Below are 20,997 nucleotides of genomic sequence, written 5' to 3'. Positions count from 1 at the left end.
CAACACTTTGGCAAATTATAATGTCTCTTCGTAATTCCTCCTCCTTTCTTCTCTCCCAACTTTTATCCAGGTGAAATCTAGTTACAGTGAGCATTAAGGACGCCCTGAAGCAGGAACAAGAGTCAGTGGGGGTGAGCTTATATGGGGAAGAGCTGGCCCAAGTCCTATTTATGGCTGCACAATAATTAAGGATCTATAGGGCTTCCTTATTTAAGCTTAAGATGCCACTTTTACATCTTACATCTTTCTTCTTTGACAACCTCTGCCTCTCTGTAGCTCTAGCCATTTGGTCCCCAAACCAGCCTTGAGTTCTCAGTCTTGGAATCTAAACTACTGAGCTAGAATCCTTCCCCCCAAACACTACCCCTCCCCCATCTCCCCCTCCCCCGCCCCCACATGTGATGGCACTGGTCTTTCAGATCAGAAAACTCTGATAGTATAGAAAATTTGATTTCTGTGGCAATTCACAGGAGTTGTATGAGAAAGAGTTTGTTATTTTTAAAAACACTTATGGGCTTTAGAATCAGACACAGCTGGATTTGAACCCTGGTTTTTCCACCTAGTAGCTCTTACAGGCTTCAGGCAAAATAGTTAACTTCTCTGTGTCTTAGTTTGGGTAACTGTGAAATGGAGGAAAAACGCTACCTCCTAGAGTAGAGATGTGTATTAACGAGGTAATGAATAGTTAGTAAGTGCTCACTAAAAGGCTGAGGAGAGCACTTAGCAAAGTACTTGATACAAATGCTACCATTGTGAAAACATTAAACTTTTTTCCCTTCATGTATACTTCAAACATTTATTGAACTGCTGTTTGCTTCTAAGAGTACAGAAAAATAAAAGAGAGGAGCTCATTTCAAGTAGAAAAGGCAACCGTAGACCATTAAGTGCAGTACAGGGGAAGGAGTGTAAAACCGAGGTACGTCCAGGCAGTACGGGCCCCAGAGGTGGGAGTGGTCACCAATATATCTGCGGACCTCGGAGTAGGCAGTGTTTACACTGTGTTGGAGGATCAATAGATTGTCAGGTAACTGAAGGTGGAAGTATATTCCCATTACAGGGATAACACAACACTTGTTTTGAAAGAGTTTAGGGTAGCAGAGGTGGGGGGCGCCGAGTAGTCACAAGTGAGGCTGATGAAAGATACTGGGGACAAATGACAAAAGGCCTTGAATGCACAGAAGACTGGGCTCTGACTTGGTCAGTGGGCCTTTCTGATGTGTGAGAAAGCAGAAAGCCATTAATGAGGTGACGCCCTTCTCTCTTGTAAGTGTGGCTGAGTTAGATTAGAGATCCATGTGTCCAACCCGTCATTTCCACAGGAGGAACCTGAGGCCAAGGATCAAGTAACCCAGCAAAAACCGGGCAAAGCAAGAACAGGACTAGGAATAGGTCATCTGAATCCAATGCTTTAAAATTCCTCCATACCAAGGCCCTGTCATTTAAATCCAGGCTTCTTCATTAAAGCCTTGCATTCTATATACTGGATTCAAATACAACTACAATTCCAGCACGCTTTATCGAGTCACTGCATCTCCCCCACGTTCTGAGCATCAGAACTGTCAGCCCTCCCTGCTGGGAGTGGGGACATCAGCTAGGAGCGAAGATGGGAATTTTACAAGGAGGAAATGAACCAATTACAATGCCTTGCAGATGCAGAAGCAAAATAAAAATCCAGAGCAGATTGAAAAGACTTCTTCCTTACCCTTGAACTTGCAATCTAGAGTCTAGTTTTACAACTGGGAATCAACGCATCACATTGTAGCTGCTCCCGGCTCTTATTCGTAGCCTCAGCCACCCCTCAGCCTTTCCCCAGGGCCTAGGAGGAAACCTACCAGCCTAAAAAGGTTGTGTGTGTGTTGGGGGTGGGGGGCGGTGTGCTGGGGAACCCCGCTCTGCGCAACAGAACAGGAGCCTGGGTCGCCTCCTACATCGGGGCCCAGAAAAAGGGCTAGAAGCTGAGCTGAGCTTCAGCTTCCCCGGGCTCCGTTCCAGCAGCGCCTTGGCTTCTCCGGAACCTGGGCACTTGCCTTCTCCCCTCCCTTAGCAACCGAGAGGCTGTGGATACGGCCAGCGGGTGGGGGCTCCGGAGGCTGCGAGTAGCTTGGGCGCAGGGGCGGCGGCAGCCCAGCCCAGGTGCCCCGCGAACCGGCGACCGCAGTGCGGAGCCGCCCGCGAGCGCGACTTTCGTGGCGCCAGCGTGCGCTGGGCCCCACGCACCCACCCTCCGCACCTGCCGCGGGGTCCAAAAAAGATCCTGCAAATATGAGCCACTCTCACCCCTCTGGGTAAGTGACAACCGAAGATTTTCCACGCCGCGGCAGGTGGCGGCTTCATCCCGAGGCCCCTCCCCCTCCCTCCTGCTGCAGAGCGAAGGGGCAAAAGGGAGAGCGACCGGGGGGATGGGCCCGAGAATAAAATAATACAGATTCTGGGTTGCAGGGAGGGTGGCTGAAATGCTAGGCTTTGTATCTCCTCCCTCTCCTTCCTTGCTTTTCACCCACGTTCACCCTTTTGGAAATTTTCAGTCTGGAAGGATTAAAGAATGGATGTGAGAAACGCATACATTAAGCAGGGACATTAGCTGGGATCAAGAGGATCCTGTGGTGTGGAACATCGATGTTTAAATGCAAAAGTAGTGGTCACCAAAATACACATTCGTTTGGAGATTCGGCAGCGAGATAAATTCTCCATGTGGCGTCTTGCATACAAAAGAGGTGTGAGTGAACTTAAAGTTGAGGGTGGATGCATTGTGAGGGGTGCCCCTCCTGAATTTTCATCTGCCCAGTCCCCAAAGGAACTTAAGAGGCCATTAATAGTATTTGGACAAGGGAAGGTGGTATGACACAGGAAAAGGAGAAAGGGAAGGAGCTGTGTGCTTGTATGTTCATAGATGATCTCCTATTGCTTTGGGCAGGGTGACTCCTCAGAAGACATATTTTGGCAATTATTCAATCTATTTTAGAAAGTTAACACAGCCATATTGGCTGTTGCCGACCCCCACCTCCCAAATAGTCTTGGTCTTTCTTATTGGAAGAGTGAATATCCAATTTCTTTCTGAATTAAACAATGTCATGCATATTAGATAGTTTTTTTATTATGATACATCTAAATAAGTAGATAATATCCTAGTTTATCTTGCAACTAATTTGAAGATGTTTTCTTTTTTAATTGGATTTATTGCACATTTTCAAGAGCAGCAAATTAGCGGAAGACAACATATTTAAGATCACTTGGAGTTTGTGATGTCTGAAATACCACATTAGTTGTTGTGCTTCGGATTTATAGTCAAACTTAAAGATTTTATTTTATAATGAATTCTCTGAGTGTAATGACATAAAAAAGATGCCTGAAAAAAACTAAAGGCCTATAAGGCACCATGTTGCAAGTCAGTTTCAGAACTTCCTGGAAAGTGATGTAGCTGTGTCTAAACAAGGTTCTTATTTTATCTTGAATTGAATGTAGTTTAGGTGCTTTAACGTTTTGATGCTGACCTCCTGGGCAGTGTTAGTTACCTGTGGATCAAATAAGATGTAATTGACACTGTTTTTCTGCAGCTGCTATTTGCATTCCCATTTGGGAAAATGAAGGTGTCAGTGCTGTTTGTCTTCCTGTTTTTCAAGTTATTGAAGAATAGACCATTTGATCATCTGTTTTAAAATGTGGAAAACCTGTAGCTGCTTATGAAATGTGCAGCATTAAGATTTCAGAAACTGAAGTGAAATTTTCCCAAAGCTCCATTAGTTGCAAGCACATGGGAAAAAGGAAACTGCGATTTGGTGAGAGTATGCTTCATGGTACTCTTCAAGAAAGGTATTAGGATGGCAACAACAGTTTTGCAATAAATTTGGAAGCTCCTGGAGAACAGGAACCGTACTTCATTAATCTTTGTGCCCCCTTTGCCAAGGACAAATGTTCTTATAAAGCTCAGCAAATGTTTGTTGAATGAATGGTATCACCTAGAGGTGGATGTATTCACATATGAAAATCATATTAGAGCTAAACATTTATCAAGTGCTTACCACGCTCCAGGCTCTAGTCTAATGTTTTACATGAAATATCTCATTTAATCTTTGAACCCACTCCATGTCGCAGGTTCTAGTCACCCTTCTTTTCACACATAAGGAGAGTGAGGGCTGGGAACTTTTTAAAGATCTCGCAAGAAGGAGGGTGTAGGGCTGGAATGCAAAACCAGGTAGTCCAGCTTCAGAGCCTGTGGGCATAACCGTTCTACTTACTACATTGCCTCTCATGGTCAACAGCTGAGATTTGTGGGAGCCCTAAATATATAGAAATTCTTACCCAGATCAGACTGACATCTTACAGGTGATAGGTGCACGTAAATATCTAGTATTTTAATATATTATTAGGAAATAATTTTGTGGTAGTATGTACATGTTCATATATATTTTGTTTTTGTTTCATCAAAAATAAATGAAAATAATAAACGTAAGAACTCTAAATGCTTTAAAATTCACCCAAGGACAAAATTATTCAAATTGCTGAAGTTTTCCCTCAGTATACGTAGTGATTATTTTTCTTGCCTGTGCTATCACTTGGAAATAATAAAAGTTTCAGTAGCAAATAAAAGGTTTCATTAAAGCTGAGAAAGCTTTTTCATCATTACTGAAGCAGTTTGTACTTATTACATTTGAAGGATAAAGCGGTAATAAAGTGCAGTTGTACAATAGAACAGAAATTTTAAATCCCTGAAATCCCACCAATCAATAAGTGATGTCCTGATGCTTTCTCTTAGGGCTTCCTTTTGAGTTCCACTGCTTACTTAATTACAGCATGCAACACGACACACACATGGCAAAGGGCCTGTGCTGACTTCGTTCAGTTAGACTTTGGAGTAAATAAAAATAGCCTTAAAAACTTCTGCCACAAATCATAACAAAGACTTTGAATCTGAGCTGCATTGTAATTGAGGAGGGGGGGAGTCAAGTATAAAACACTATTTCTGTCACTGCCATCTCCAATGAAATTGTTTTAGAGTGGAGAGTTTCAATTGGTAGTCTCTTTGGTTTGCTAAATCTCACCCCGAGTTGCTATTTGTTTGTGAGCTGTGCACTAGTCTTGGAGATGGAATGGCAGTTTTATACCCCTCTGCCATTCACAGCAATAAGATGATATGGCTCTTTTGGCACCTTCAAAGGATCATCTTTGAATCCTTGTCTCTTTTAGGTAGAGATAGTCACACCTGTCCATAAATTTGCTTTCAGGAACTGGAAGAATGGGGAATATTATCATTTATGACAACATAAAAACGCACAAGATGTTGTATGTTTGGAAAGATTCTGCCAAGGTTTAGAAGCATTTTTCTTTGTTTAGACTTACTAATTTATACTTTTTTTAAATATAAAGAAGTGTTTCTGTAGTGACAATATACTGAAGTGTGGTATAGAAAGAATTAACCCACTCAGTACTCCCTGATAACTCTGCCCTTTATCAAAAGCAAAGTAATGACTGCTGTAAGTAAAATTGTCAATTTTTGGGTAATGAAGATGTGCATCCAGAAGTGACAAAATAACCACAAATCCACCATGTTATTTACAATGGGAGTGGCCATTGCACTTCGTCTCTGCCTTTTTCATTAGCTAGCAGTGTAGCGCTCTGAATGATGGTATTAGCATTCTAGCCTGTCGCTCACCACTCGCTCCCACCACCAAAATATGCCACACAGAATTTCAGGCTTGAAGTCATGAAATATTTGAATTCAAATTGAATAGTCCCTATTCAACCTCCTGGTAAATATTAGCAACTTCAAGGAGTAAATTTTTTTCTGGTTAAATGAATTAAATTCAATGCAGTCTTTTTTTTTTTTTTTACTTCCTCCCTTAACACTTTGTTGAGATTCTGCTCTTTTGTTTTTATACATGGGATATCTTCTCAACCCCTTGCTTAGCAAACCTGTTCATATAAGTAGGTGGGAATGAAAAGGGATTTGTTATACAATGTCACTCAAATCTTTGAACTCCTTTGTAGTTACATGCCAAAAATCACATAATGATCTATCTTTAAAAAAATGTTTTTTGCAATCTCAAATGGCAATGTAGGTCCTCCTCCAATTGTTTAGAAAGCAAAGGACTGGAAACAAAGGATTGCAACCCTACTTGTTGCCCAGTCATAAAAGTGATTTGTTGTATCAACATCTATACAATACTTCAAATTGTCCTTTTGTTTCTCAGATGTTTTTCTAAGTTCAGTGCACCCTAATAAGATACCAGATGGGGAGACGGGTGCCTTTCTATTGTAAAACAAAGATGGAAGGGGGAAATCATCATGTCTGGAAGTACATTTTTCAGGTAGATCAGTTTTAGGAGCATACAGAGGATACTTCAGAGTCTAAAAATTGATTCCCTTAAAAGTACCCTTGCCTGGGTTCCCTCAGAAAGTCTTTGGGCAGCCCCAGGAGTATGCATATCCCAGTTAGTGAACATCTGCTTTAGGGAACAGGTGCTGTTGATGCAGTCTACTGTAGCATTGCTCCTTTCTCCCATGCTTTCTTTTTTTTGTCCATTGAGGCATTTTATTTGCACATATATAGTACATCCTTAGAAAAAGAACCCCAGGATTTTTCCTCCAATAGGTTTTCATCTTGCTTCTTCATGATCCGTGATGCCAGCTGAGGTTGTCAAGGCATCTCTAACTAGAAGGAGAAGGAGAAACTTCCCCAACCTATTTTAGTTATTAATAACTACATGACATTTTTTCAGGGGATGAGAAAATACAACTTCTCTGACTCAATTTTCAATTCAAAAATCAGCATCGAATAATTAGCCTGGTGCTTATATATTTTTGAGACTTTATGTTTCCATAGATATAATTTTCATTGAAAACCTTAGATTCTGGGAGATAATACTGCAATAATATTTTAAATGTTATTTAGTAGTTTTGGTATAGACTAACATAAGTCGTATGCAGATTGGATCTTTCCCTCCAATGGCTTGCTCACTTCGTAAAAGTAGTTGAAAATGGTGTGTACTTTGGAATGATTTCATTATGTTCATCATTTAAAAATAAGCTGTCACATATAGTGAGGGTAAAATTCGTAAAAAAGAAAAAAATCTAGGATTCAATATTCATATTAGTTTGCAAATATCCTTTTGCTTTTCCCTAAACTTGAAATCCCAAATGGTATGAGTATGATTTATATTTAAAAAAAGAAAAAAGAATAAAGAGGACAATTAATTGAGTCACATTCAAAGTAAAACCCATGACACTACAAATAATATATGGGCCTATATTTATGCTTTCAATTAAACTATTTGAGATAAATATATTTGTATACAGTTAGCTCATTAACTTAGTTTTTCATTTAAATGACCACCTGCTACTTCTGATTGCTTTGAAGAAGACTTGAGCAGTGCCCTCAAAGGAAAATTAATTATTTTAGTGTGTAGATACTGCATTTTGATTTTGATTTAGTTCCTTGCTTCGCTACATTGTTCTCAAACTTCAGCATGCAAAGAATTACTGAACAGAATAATAGACACAAACCAGGTGTATTGTACATTATGGGTTAAATTATTGATTTTTAAATATATTTTGACCATGCAGTATATTTGTATCTTGCACGAACTTAAAAATCAACCCAGATGTTAACTAGGACTCCATTATATCCCTGGTTTCCTGCTGAGCAGGAACTGCTTTGTTCTTTCACTGGCCAAATGCTCTAAATCACTATTTTTTTTGCAAATGTCCCAATTAGAGAACAACATTGACGGCAACATCGCTGCATATTGTTATATCAGAGAATATAGTTGGGCTTAGGCAATTTACCCAAGAGCTCGCCTTTCTGGATTAATGTTTTTCTGGAAAAAGACAAAAAGATATGACAAGTTCAATAGATGCAGCTTGAAAAGTCATGCTTTACCAAAATTCTGCTTCAGGTATTAGGATTTGAGAATTGTTGTCAAGTCATTGCTTTTATAGTGAAATATAAGAACGTACAAAAACCACACAGACATGTAGGACAGCTACTTTAAAAGCAAAGAACATTTTAAAGTGTAGACATAGGACTCTGGATTCCTTAACAATTTCTTGTTTTCTTCCAGGTCTCCTTTCACTCTCCATCTTGCTTCCTTGCCTCTTCTGTATAGTTAACTCTGTTTGGTCTATGGGCAGATTACTATGAAGTGCAATTTCCTCCTCTTCCCTGTGCTCTGTTCTGCGGACTTTCACTGGAGAGTTTCATTAACCTCTTTTCATCCCTCCCAGCTATCTATGGGAATGTGGTAACATCCTGAAGCTACCTGTTCCCCTTTTTGATGTGTCACCAATTATCCTTGTCTGTTTGCCAGATCAGATAATTCAGAATCAAAGTGTAGCAGCTTGGGTTTCCTTGTATTCTCTCAATTCAGAGAATACAAGGAATACAGAGAAACATGTACTTTGCTTCTTCTTTCTCAATCCATGTCACATACTTAAATTGGTCACGTTTCTGGGAATACCTGTGATGTGGGCTGAATTGTGCCACCCCCATCTCAGTTCATATGTCAAAGCCCTAACTCCCAGTACCTCGGAGGCGACTCTTTTTAAAACATGTAATTAAGGTTAGATGAGGTCGGTGCGGTGGGCCCTGATATGACTTTTGTCCTTAGAAGAAAAGGTGATTAGGGCACACATACGAACAGAGAGAAGACGGCTGTGATGATAGAGGGAGAAGATGGCATCTGAAAGCCAGAGAAATGCCTGGAACAGATCCTTCCCCCAGAAGAAGCTAATCCTGCTGACACCTTAATTTTGGATTTCTAGCCTCCAGAGTTGTGAGACAATAAATTTCTGTTTGAGCCACCCGGTCTGTGATACTTCGTTAGGGCAGCACGAGCACATTAGCACAAACCATTTGCAACCGCTGATGCTCTTTATTACTTGGTCTTGCAAGAGCTGAGGATGGTCTTTATGGGAAATGCAGACTCATGGAAAATAAATGATTTAAGAATATGAGGGTCATGGGGAGTGGAGATTGGAAGCCAAAAGTTCAAAAGGGAGATAAAAATCAAAGCAAACAGAAAATATAATGAAAGGACTAGTGAGGAGAAGTAATTAAGGTGGTAAGTCAATGATCTCTACTAGTAAGTATTGAACTTTTCTTTTGTTAAGTCTGATTAGTAATCAAATTACTCCCCACCTCTCAGTGTGAGACACTAGTTGGGATAGAAAACTGAACATTTTGAGGGGGTAATCTGTTTCTCTGTGACTGTTATTATTTTCTTCTAATAGTAACAAACATTTATATATTAATGAGAATTGTTAGGGGAAAATATTGAATCAAGGGAAGAAACAGCAGGGAACTAAACAGGCAATATAAATTGCACATAGTAGTTATGAAACAGCATTAAAAACTAAGGATTTTCAATTGAATTGAATCATATTGTTTTATAGTAGCAGTTAATTTGGCATTCTCTATATGCCATGGATTGTAATATTTTATATTTGTGAATATTATGTGGTTTTCATATTAAGAACTTGTTTGTCTTCATAGCTTGCTTCAAGATATTTGCAATAATATTGTTTGTGTTGTTTATATTCAAATAAAAATAATCTGCTATAAATTAGAATGATAGATAGACTTAGAGGGGATCTCAAATCTCCAGGTACTATGGATACAAGTGGTCTTTTATTTGCCTCCTATTTACTTATCTATATTTTGAAAATTTCCTGCTTTGAGCAGAAAAATACAAAGAGGAAAATAAAATTGTTTCAAATCTTACCATCCATAAATTATCATAGTTAGCATTTTTGTCATTTTCTTTCTTTTCCATTTTCCTCTGGATTATTCCTATTTTTAAAGCTATGCTAATGAAGGAACACTGTTTAAAAAGGTGTTTCTAAGACACATTGTTTTAAAAGACACACCAACAGGTACCATGTAGGCACTTCCTGCCTATCATTCCAGTTGTCTTTATATTTCCTTTATACACGCAAAACCTTTGAGAGGGGTGACCATACCTCTATAGGTATTTTGCTCCTCTATGTATCTCCAGGACAATGTCCTGAATTTAGCTCAATAATTGCTGACATATGTCACCTATCTTAGTGAGATATATGTCCCAAGAGTACATTTTTGCTCCTTCATTCAATTAATATTTACTGAGTGCCTACTATTGCTAGTCACTAAGCTACCATATTAGGCTCTTACTCTGCCTTCCAGGAATTCATTTGAGTCCTTGAAAAAACCAGACTAGTGAGTGTTTATAAAAGGTTTCCAAAGTCACTGACCTCCATTGAGTTTTGCTGGCCATGGCAGCATGATGATGGTGTCAGTTAGGAATATGTTCAGCTGTAAGTAACAGAAAACCAAACAAATAATAGCGTAAACCATAACAGCACTTCTTACTAGGGAGGACCCGAACAAACCCAGAATTACTCTTCTGGAGGGTGGGTCCCTTGTAATACAGGCTTTCCCTCCTAGGTGAGTGTTCTAGGAACCCGCCTGTACCAGTGTACTGGCTCGCGTTGTTGTGAGAGGGTGCGTTGGGCTTCAGTGAAATTTTTTTGAAGACTCCGTACATTTGCTCATTTCATGATGCATGATCTAGAGTGCACCTGCCCACAGTGCACTGAGTGTTCAGTAGTTTCTGACTGAAAGTGGCATGACCCCTCTGCCCTGCCCTCCCTATTCACCTGATCTTGCCCTGAGTGGCTTTTTTTTTTTTGTTTCCCTGGATGAACAAAGTCCTCAAAAGGAAACCTTTTCCCAATGTGGAGGAGGTGAAAAAAAGAAAAAAAACAAAACAAAAACAACAACAGTAGAAGCACTAAAAGGCATCAATATGGACGAGTTAAAAAACTTTTGAGCAGTGGAAAAAAGTCCAGATAGGTATATTGCATCAAATGGAGAGTATTTTGAAGGTGCTGGAAGTTTAAACATGTAAGAATACATAGACAATTTTTTACAAATAAATTCTGTGTTTTTTGGGGGTGTTCTTCCTCGTATTTATTCCACAAGTATTCTGGAGGTAGGTGATTCTATTTTGTCATATTTTACCACAATTCATAAGGATTTACATGAGGTTATCACTATTAAATTCTTCATTCCTACAAATTCTTTTTTCCTCTAAAACTTGAGACTTGGAGCTTTGACCTAGGCTGGAATCTTCCAGAACAGTAAGTGGGTGAAGCTAACTTCAGGCTGCAGTCTGTGAAAAGGGATTTTGAGGTTCCAGTCCTTGGTGAGGAAATTGGCTCAGGGAAGGAAAAAGAAGAAAGCCTGAAGTTTCAGAGCCAAATGCAAGAGCATGAAGCAGGAACCAGATCCCAAAGTCCAAAGGCGACGCATGGGAGCTCAGCAAGGAAGCCTGGGAGACAGAGCCCAAAGATATTTAGAAATTAGAGTGGGAAGTGTGGACAGAAAGAGCATTTCAAAGGGGACATGATCAGCGGTTTGAAGTATTTAAAAGATTGAAACTGTCTTAAAATTGCCTCATTTCTTTTTGTTCTAAATGAAATAGAATAAAATTCCAAAGGAAAATTAGTTTTCCATTAAAAATTATGAGATAGGCATGCAATAGTCGAAAAAGTAATATTTTTGGAGTCAGAAAGACATACGTTTGAATCTCATGTGTTTCCTTATGTGAAATTCAGAAAGTTAATTTCTTTGTGCCTCACTTTACACTTTCAAAAATTGGAGGTAATACATACCTTTCTTGTAGAAACATTGGCACATATTAGAGAATCACTGAATGGCAGCTATTGTGTATTTATTTTGATGTTTGTGCAAAGCTTATGTTGCTTAAGTTTCTAAAAGTTTTCCTCTTAGTTTTATTATTCCAGCTTTATTGAGATATTATTAACAGATAACACTGTTTTAGTTTAAGGTGTACAATGTGATGCTTTTAAATACATACATGAGATCTGTCTGGAAAAAGTCCAGACATTGTTAATATGACAAGAATGGTTTGTGCCACATTGATGTAACCTGGCAGCCAAGGAGAGTGAACTGGATTGTGCATGTGTGAACAATGAGGACTTCACTGTACTGGTCAGTTGGGGCAGTAGACACCACTGAGTGAGCATGTGTACTGTGTGGCCAGTGAATTCAAAATGACTGAGGGAGTAGAGCAAAGAATCTGCATCCAATTTTGTGTTAAGCTTAAACTTTCCTCCCCAGAAACTATTCAGATCATTCAGAAGGCTGCAACTATGGGCAACTGGTGACTGGTAGCTTCATCATGACAATGTGCCTGCCCATGCATCACATCTCTTGCAAAGATTTTTGGTGAAACATCAAATCACCCAGGTGACTCAGCTCCCCTAGAGCCCAGATTTGGTGCCCTGAGACTTCTTTGACTTCTCCCAAAACTAAAATCACCTTTGAAAGGGAAGAATTTCAGACAATCTGTGAGAACCAGGAAAATATGATAGGGCAGCTGATGGTGATTGGGAGAACTGTGTGAGGTCTCAAGGTGCCTACCTTGCAGGGGACTGAGGTGTCATTGTTCTATGTACAATGTTTCTTATATCTTCTTCAATAAATGTCTCTATTTTTCATATTACATGGCTGGATACCTTCTGGACAGACTTTGTACTTTATGAAATGATTATTACAATAAAGTACTTAACACATCCTTAAGTCATTACAATTAATTTCTTCAAGTAGATCAGACAAAATACATAAAACATACAACTCAAAATGAGCAAAGATATCCCAAGATATTGATTGGGAGGGAAGAGGAGGAAATATGTTTTCAGACCATGAAGCACTTTCTTGTTCAGTGAAATTAATTTATTTTAAATGGTAACCTGTTGTTAAATTCATATATGTTTACAAAGAGAATTAGCACTGCCCCACCAAAAGTGAGGTTGCCTCTTTTAAGAAACCATGACCTGGGTCATTGAGAATTCTGATAAAAATGAAATTATACAGAGTGTATTACTGTAACATATTTATTCTTATCTAATCTGAGAATTCAGGACAAACTCTGGAAACTACATCATTACTTTGATACTGACAAATGGTAGATTGGTGAAAATATTATGGGCACTTTTTAAAACTGATAGATAATTTAAAATTTAGTCAATCTCTTTAACCTTTGACCAGATGGCTTTACAATTTTAAATCTCACTACTGCACATGTGGATTACAATTTAGGGAAATGAGAAAATTTTTAAAGAGGTTGATTTGTTACCCTTCCTCCCCCAACATGTACAGTATTTTATTGACGTGGTCTTCTTTGATAGTTGGATTTTTTTTTCCTTCCTTCTTTTCCTTTCCTTTCCTCCCTCCCTCCCCGCTCCCTTTCTTTGTTTCTCTGCAAGCTCTTTTAGGAAGGAGTTGCTTCTCATATGTAGAACTTGCTTCTCATAAGTAGAGAAGTGGTTTTTAGACCCTCTAGCTGTCAGATCTTCAGAGTCTGCTTTAGCTCCAGAGTACCACCTTGTCCAAGGTCACATCCTTCCTGGGAAGCCCTCAGTGGCGACTGAGCGTGGCGGGATAGAAAGGCTGGGATATTTCAGGTTGGCCAAAGCTGTGCATGGTCTATGTGCATTTTGACTTCTTCTTCTGCTCAATCCTGCTTCCACCTTCTTCCTTTCACAAATGTTGGTCCCTAGGAAACATCTTGCACCTAAACTGCATTTCAGTATGTGTACTGAACAATTCTAACATTTGCTTTCCTGAGAATAGTTGAGTATTGAAAAGGAAAAGAAGGAGGTGAGGAAGGAGGAAGAAGAATCTGACAATATCAAGGATCACTGTGTATAGGATTGTCATTTAGGAGTGAGATAAGGCGCAGGAAAGGAAGATTGGGTATATGCAAGGCAATCTTCACCTACTTACTAATTTTGCTTAAATTAGCTCTGGATATGGAAATAAGTAGAATAACATGGGTGTTTTTCAGAGCTTCTCTAAAAGACTGCAATTTTCTAATTTGTTAACTCAAAATGGATATTGACAGCTAGAAAGCCATTTGAAGATCAAAAAAGAAAGAATATTTATTTTTACATTAAAAAATACATTCCAGACATTCTTTTGTGTAACTGGAATACTAGGCCCTAGTGAATAGGACAAAGTTAATGCCTCATGGAGATTATAATATACAGAAAGATAATTACGGAACATGGCTTTCTAACTTCAAAAAGATAGTGCTTGGATTTATGTGAGCTTCTTCCTAAGAAGATAATGATTAACCACTCTTTGATAAACAAATAGGGAGAAATAGATTTTAAGTGTTGTCTCCTTCAAGGAAGGAGGAATGGGGCAAGTTAACTGTGGAAAGAAGCTACTCATCGTAGAAGTCTTTAAGAAGTAGTTAGTTTTACGTGCATGGTATTATTTCAGTTTGGGTTTAAATTGATAATTGAAGAAGATGTATATACTTAATGATAACTTCCAAAATCCATTGTGCATTTACTATGTGCTAAATAAACTAAGTGCTTTATACATATTGAGTCATTCAATGCTTTAAATGACTTTCTAAAGCAGCACTACTACTATTTCCATTTTCAGAGGAAGATGTAAGTACTTTGCACCTGGCTACTGACCTACTAAATAACCCAGTTAAGATTCAAACTCAGGATATCTGACTTGAGAGGTCAGACTCCTAACTACCATACTCTGACCTTCTCAAGACACAGCAGGAGGATATAGGTGTCAAAAGGAGAGTTGAAATATTTAATTCATCTCATTTCCTTGCTGAAAACTCTTTGTTGCTGTCATAGAATCATATAATTCCAGGACCTTTGGGCATATCCTTTTAGACCTACAGGCCATCCCTTTGATCTTTAAATGTTTTCCTATTATTGAGCCAAAATATCATTCCTATAATTTCAATCTTTGTAATGATCCTGCCATTTTAGCATCTTTCACAGGGCAACCATCCACTTACCTGCGTCCCCTCATGTCTTATCTTTTCCAGGCTGAGCTCTCAGTGACCTCCAACTGTACTTCATAGGACACAGTTCACTTTAGCAGTCAAAACAGAACAGTCCCTGATTTGAATTCTGCATTTTTCTTTAACAAGTTGTGAGTTATACCTCAGTTTACTCATCTATGAAGAGGGAGCATATTAGTACTTTGCAGGGTTGTTTTAAGAATTAAAATATATATTTCATATCATATAGAGTGTTTACTGTGTGTCCTACAGAAATTTAAGTGAACAGTAAATGCTAGTGATGAAAATTGATTTCTAGAACTTTCCCTTCTCTCACCTTTGCTCCAAACAGCCTCATTATCTTTCTTAATTCTTATTCTATTTTTCTATTAATGCATATTTTTAAGTGGCCATAATTTTTTATTTTTCTGCTCAAAGATGTAAGATTCTTAAGTCTCCAAAGAATGTATTATTATAGGGAACTCATCAGCCTTAGTGCACCTGGGCCTACCGAGTGCCTGTGCACTGCTTTCCTGTTGACTCATCTGTGAACGTTGCAGAACTATCCTGCCAGCAGTCAGCACAGTTGGAGACCAGTTTTGGTTTGACTTTAAGCCATCATATTAAGGCTATAAATAAGATAATGTTATGGTTCTCATCTGGCTGCATCATTAGAATAAGCCGAGAGAAATTGTAAATCAATATTTAAGATAATTGCTGAGATCTGGCAGGTTTGGGTGCAAATAAAAAAGAATAAAGAATGTAGTATAAAATCATTTATGTGATCCCAGTTCAGTACCCCTCTATAAAGTGCCAGGCAGCAAAGACTTGTGGTCTAATTTTAGTTGGCAAAGAATTTTCTTTTAAAGGGTTGGTAAATAATTGACCCCAATGTCAATTGCTCTTATGTACTGGTCTTTCTTCAAGTTTCCTGAAAAGGCTATTTTTTTTTCCCTGCCTCCATGGAATTCTTTTCTTTTAGTGCAACTCTATAGTACCCTGCAAAGACACTGTGTGACAAAAACAAAACAACAAAACTAACATTGTCAGCGTGATCATCCACACTGAGCAGTCTGCATTTAAAAAGGGCCCCAATACTTAAAGCGTGCTTGTGAACCTCTTTTGTTAGAGGTTTCTTTCAGTTATTATCCTGAAGCAGAAGAAAGGCTATGATCCTTATACATGGATTTTAAAAAAGGATATGTGTCAAGGAATTGGACCAATATACTTAGTTTCCATTAACTGATGTAGTCATTCATTCAGCAAATATTGGCTGTTTGCTGTGGTCATGGCTCCATACTTGTACCTTATGAGAGGGACACAGGGAGGAATCTCATGAATCTAAAGGAGTGATTAAGCATGCACGAAAGAAATCCTGGTGGGAGGTAGTGAGACAAGGACCCTCGGGAAGGGGTAGGTACAGTTTATGGGAATTACTGTGACATTGTTTTTGAGGCCTTTGAGTTTACAGATGAACCATACCTACTTTCAGAACCTCAGTTTCCTGAATATAAAATTCAGGGGAACTGGCTAGACCTTTCCACATATGGACTGGCAGTCATTTCCACATATGAATTTCTATAATCCAATGATTATCCACTTCAGGAAGTAGTCACAACATTTTATGTCATGGTGATAGTTGTAAAGGGAAGAAGATTGAACTCCTCAGCATCCTCCATCTTGAAAGGGGTAGAATTAGAATTACATCTCAAGTCTTCTGGCTTCAAGTCTCATCCTTTTTTTATTTCATCAAATTTACTTTGGGCAGGAGGTGTTTGATATAGATTTATTTGCCTTTAATTACAGGGAAATTGTACCTCTTGAGAATTAAGGTATCAGGTCACATATTTCCTACATTTTGTTTCTCATCAATCATAGGGAGTTTTTAGTGAAGGAAAGCTAAAAAGTTTAATTTTTCTTTGTTTTTTTTTTCCCCTGGTTATTGGCAGTGCTTTCAGATATTTTATTTGGGGAATTTATTTCAGTTTAGATTTTATTAACTTCTTTGCTAAGAATCTTGCTTAGACTCAAAACCTTAAGCTCGGTTGGGTGGCCTGAGTGTGATGAGTCTCTTCGCACAGCTGGAATTCCGTGGGTCCTTGCACATCTTTTCTGATGGACAATGAAAGAGGTATTTGGGTCGGGGATGGAACTCCATTCCCTGTAAACTGTAACACGAAGGCAATCAAGCCACAGTAACCTGTGATTTGTTTAACTTGCTTTCCCAATACAAGTACTTGTGGCAGAAACATTTACCTGTCTGTCATTGCTGGAAGCCTGCCTTGGTAGTGGAGGTTTGATGTAGGCCCTCCTTGAACAGAATCACACTCTCTACAAATTGCAGATTTAGTGACCTCTGAGATGCAAAGCGCCTCTCAATCAGGCTTTTCCTCTTTAGTAGTAAAACTGTGCTCATTCACCTAAGTCTCAGTCAATTCTGTTAAGCATAAAATGGTATAATCAGTTTTTCCAGATTGGTAGGTGAGTTGAAACTTTTCATTTGTGGTAATGTAAAGAGATATCTTGTATAACATTTCTTGATTGAAATGCTACTGACAAATGTATTTGCCAGAGTCCTTGTGTTCTCTTTGTTAGGGATAGGCCATAGTGGAATGTGCATATGAGCTCCTTTGGTCAAATATTGTATACAAGAATAATTCCTGGCTTAAAAGTATGGAAAGCATACTTCTGTATGTTGACTCATGTAATGAATTATCTTATTTATTCACTGTGATATATCTTGACACTTACTTTTTAAACTTAGTCAGTAGCGTACTGGTAAACTAGTTTTTTGTAGTGTTTGCCAATTTCTGAGGTGCAAATACTCCCATGATGGCCAATTTTAAGCTAGCAATGGCTGACAAAATTCCTGAAGATTTTAACAATTATCTCATGGGAGTCAGTATGAGCCAGTCCCAAAACACCACTGTTAGTGCTTTTTAAAAACATTTCTGTGTGCTTTCTAATTGTTTTATGTATAAAATCTTTCTCTCTAATCTAATTTTGAGGCTCTTAGTAGTAAGAATCCTTCCATATTCTTCTATATGCCTTCTGTTTTTTTTCTCCCCCAGACATTTCTATAGGTACAGCAGCAAACATATATGGTAACCTATTTCATCAATACTAAGGTAATTATTTTCACATTTTAATATTACTAAAATCATTTGCAACTAACAATCAATGCCAGGCCACAGTGTAATTGGCAAAAATTTCTTCTTACTTAGTGTTTCATATAATTATTTGAATTTAATTAAATATGTTAAATGTTGAGTAAATGATATTTCACATGAATACAATTACATACTAATTTATCCTCTTACATATTAGATGAAGTCAGTTACCTCTATACTCATATCCTTATGAGAAAAAATGTACCATATTTTGCTGTGTATAATGCGTACTTTTTGCCCAAATTTTTGAGGGAAAAATAAGGATGTGCTTTATAATGGGTATAATAATCCCGTGTATAATGCACACAAAATGTGGGAGCGCATTACACATGACAAAATATGGTAAATTGCTTGAAGTGCTTCTAGTGTACCTCTATTTCATTTGTTTCAGCGATCACATTTGACACATTAAAGTTAGAGAAGCCCCGTAGGCTCCAACTTGTTTTGTACACTGAATGTGGTTTTAAAATTGTCTTTTTCTGTCTGGGAAGTGTCTTTTTGGAAAGTGGGGGTCACTGGCATGATTGATCACTAGCGGATGTATGTTACAGCCCACTAGCTGTTACACTAAGTGTCCAGTGTTTCTGCTCCCTGGCATCTGGCATATATGAAAAACCTTAGAGCAGACAGAACAATGGTCTCTCCAAGATGTCCACGTTGTAATCATCAGAACACATGACTACATTATTTTACATAGCAAGGCGCATAAACATTGCAGATGGAAATTAACCTTGCTAGTCAGCGGACCTTAAAATAAGATGATCTTGGATTAGTCAGGATGGAGCCAGTGTAAGTAATCACAACAGTCCCTAAATGAGGTAAAGGAAGGCAGAAGAGCCAGAGCTAGAGAGAGGGCATCACGAGAGAGACAGCCTGCCATGTCTGGCTTCAGCCACGGAAGAGGGCCGGGAGCCCGGGGCAGGGGCAGCCTCTGGGACGGGGAAAGGAAAGAAAAAGAACCCTTCCTGAGAACCTCCATAAGGAACGCAGCCCTGTTGCTACCTTGACTTGAGTTCAGTGAGACCCATTTGTGGACTTTCTGTCCTCCAGAACTACAGGATAATAAATTTGTGTTTTCAGATGCTAATATGTGAGCAATATAGTAAACTACATTAACTTTATTAATTGAAATGGGCTAAGTTACAATTTGAGCTAAATAAAACTGGTTATAGCAAACATTATTTTTTATATTCTCTCTGAAGAAGTTTGCTAAGGAAATTTGTAGAATAAAGGAGATTGCAGAAATGTATATATACATTTAAGAGTAGGAACATCTAAAGGTTTCAGTACATTGTTTTTACACTAATGTTATGGCTAATTAGAAATGGAAGTTAAGTATTTGTTCATTTTTGTCTATAAGACACCTCATTTAAAATTTTTCTGTCTTTATGCTAGGTAGCATAACATTTCTCTGAGAATATTTTATGATTTATATTTTTCCATCATGATGAATTTCTTATATATATTTTGTTTATTAACTCTTTATCAAATATATGGTTTGCAAAGGGACTTTTAAAGGTGATTCTACTGATCAGGAAGAAAAGAGACTGGAGAGAAAGCTTCCTCTTCTGAGAGAATACATAAATAATCACTTGCAGAATGTTGTGTGACAGGTAGAACAATCGAGGCAGAGGCAAGTTCAGGCCCTGGCTCCAGATTACAGATGCAGCAGTGGTGGAGACAGGGTTGAAGTGGAGCTGGAGTGTTAACTGCTGCATCCCTCGCCCTCCACAAGGGCGGTCAGCGTGGGGGCAGGCAGTGCTGGGAGAGGAGGCTGGGGTTCAAGATGGCTGCAGGCCAGAAGGATTCCTTTGACCCATGGTACCTTACCTTAGGTTTTTCTAGGACTGCCTTAACATTAAACGATAATCTTGTGTTGGGAGCTTTTCCCTTTTAGGAAGAGAGAAGATCTGTAATAGATATAATCTGCATTCCAAGGATTTACAAGAAAACAAGAGTTTGTATGCGAAAGTGCTTTGTGATGCGCGGAATGGAATAGGGACATTACACTTCTTTCCCAGCTTAGAGCAAAGGGTCTGACATTGGGACACTCAGACACTCTCGGTAACTATTTATCAATGAATTGGCTTATAACACAGGGGAGAATCAAGTACATACACACTCTGCACATGCACACTTCCCCACCAGACTCTTTAGTGAAGGGTCTGTGCCATCTCTGTGTCCCAGTGCCTTATAGAATGATGTGAGAACAGCGCTTAAAAAAAGTATGTGATTAATATTTCAGCGCCTCTCCTTTTAGTTGGGGTGTTTATGGGGTAGACACCCTCTCTGTGGGGGCAGATGGAAAGTTTGATAGGAATCGCTCACTTCATTACTTCAGAGCCCTGTTTCTATATTCAACATGGTGGGAGGCCGGGTTACGAGGATTAAGTGCTGAGAGGCTGCAGCTGGGAAGGCAGCACTCCCAGTGACTCAGCAGCCACAACCCTAACCCTCAGGCACCATGGGGATGGAGGGTGTGTATTTGTTTCCTGAGGACTTTTGTTTCTGGCGCTGAGCCAGAAAGTGGGTCATTTTCCATCCAATGAATAGGGGGTGAGTAAATAGTCTCATCCATCTCATAAAGAAGCCAGCGAGTTAGACTGGTCTGGCTAGTTAGTTGTGAGACTTAGTGTAAATAGTAGGGCCTTTGAGTGACATGGTCACAGTGGCCTGGTGGGCGCAGTAGTGGATCCTACATGGACGGCAGCAGGAGAGGATCGTGGGACTGAGGCGGTGTGACCAGGAAGTCCAGATTTGGCAGTTACCTGCAGAGGGAGTGGAGTGCCCACGGTGCAGCTCAGTCACCAAGGCGAGGGCGAGCTGACCTCATCTGGCTCAGGGTTATACCGAGTGCAAATAATGAAAGAAAAGGGTGGAGAGTGGGAGGAAGAAAAACAGTGGCAGTGAATGGAGAGGACAAAGGCAGAAACCTCAGAAAAGCTCCAAGTTAGTGACTGGGTCAGAAAAGCTCTTGTAACTGAATAAATGCAAGGGAGGCTACAAGCACA

The 20,997-nt window shown here is 39.1% G+C and overlaps 1 protein-coding gene across 1 annotated transcript in view; it reads left to right on the top strand.

Annotated features, from left to right (window-relative positions):
- Positions 1-2,216: 2,216 nt before the first annotated feature.
- Positions 2,217-20,997, top strand: part of ERICH3 (glutamate rich 3) — a 107,720-nt gene continuing 88,939 nt past the window's right edge. The window contains exon 1 of the mRNA XM_054566854.1: positions 2,217-2,285. Within this exon, the coding sequence (XP_054422829.1) occupies positions 2,263-2,285 (23 nt within the window). The 5' untranslated portion in view covers positions 2,217-2,262. The remainder of the gene's footprint in view (positions 2,286-20,997) is intronic.

This window comes from Pteronotus mesoamericanus, unplaced genomic scaffold (genome assembly GCF_021234165.1).
Source record: "Pteronotus mesoamericanus isolate MK-2021 breed Mesoamerican mustached bat unplaced genomic scaffold, CSHL_Meso_final contig_181, whole genome shotgun sequence".
Classification (NCBI taxonomy): Eukaryota; Metazoa; Chordata; class Mammalia; order Chiroptera; family Mormoopidae; genus Pteronotus; species Pteronotus mesoamericanus.
The sequence above is the reverse complement of the archived record's forward strand: the minus strand, read 5'-3'. Positions and strand labels throughout refer to the sequence as shown.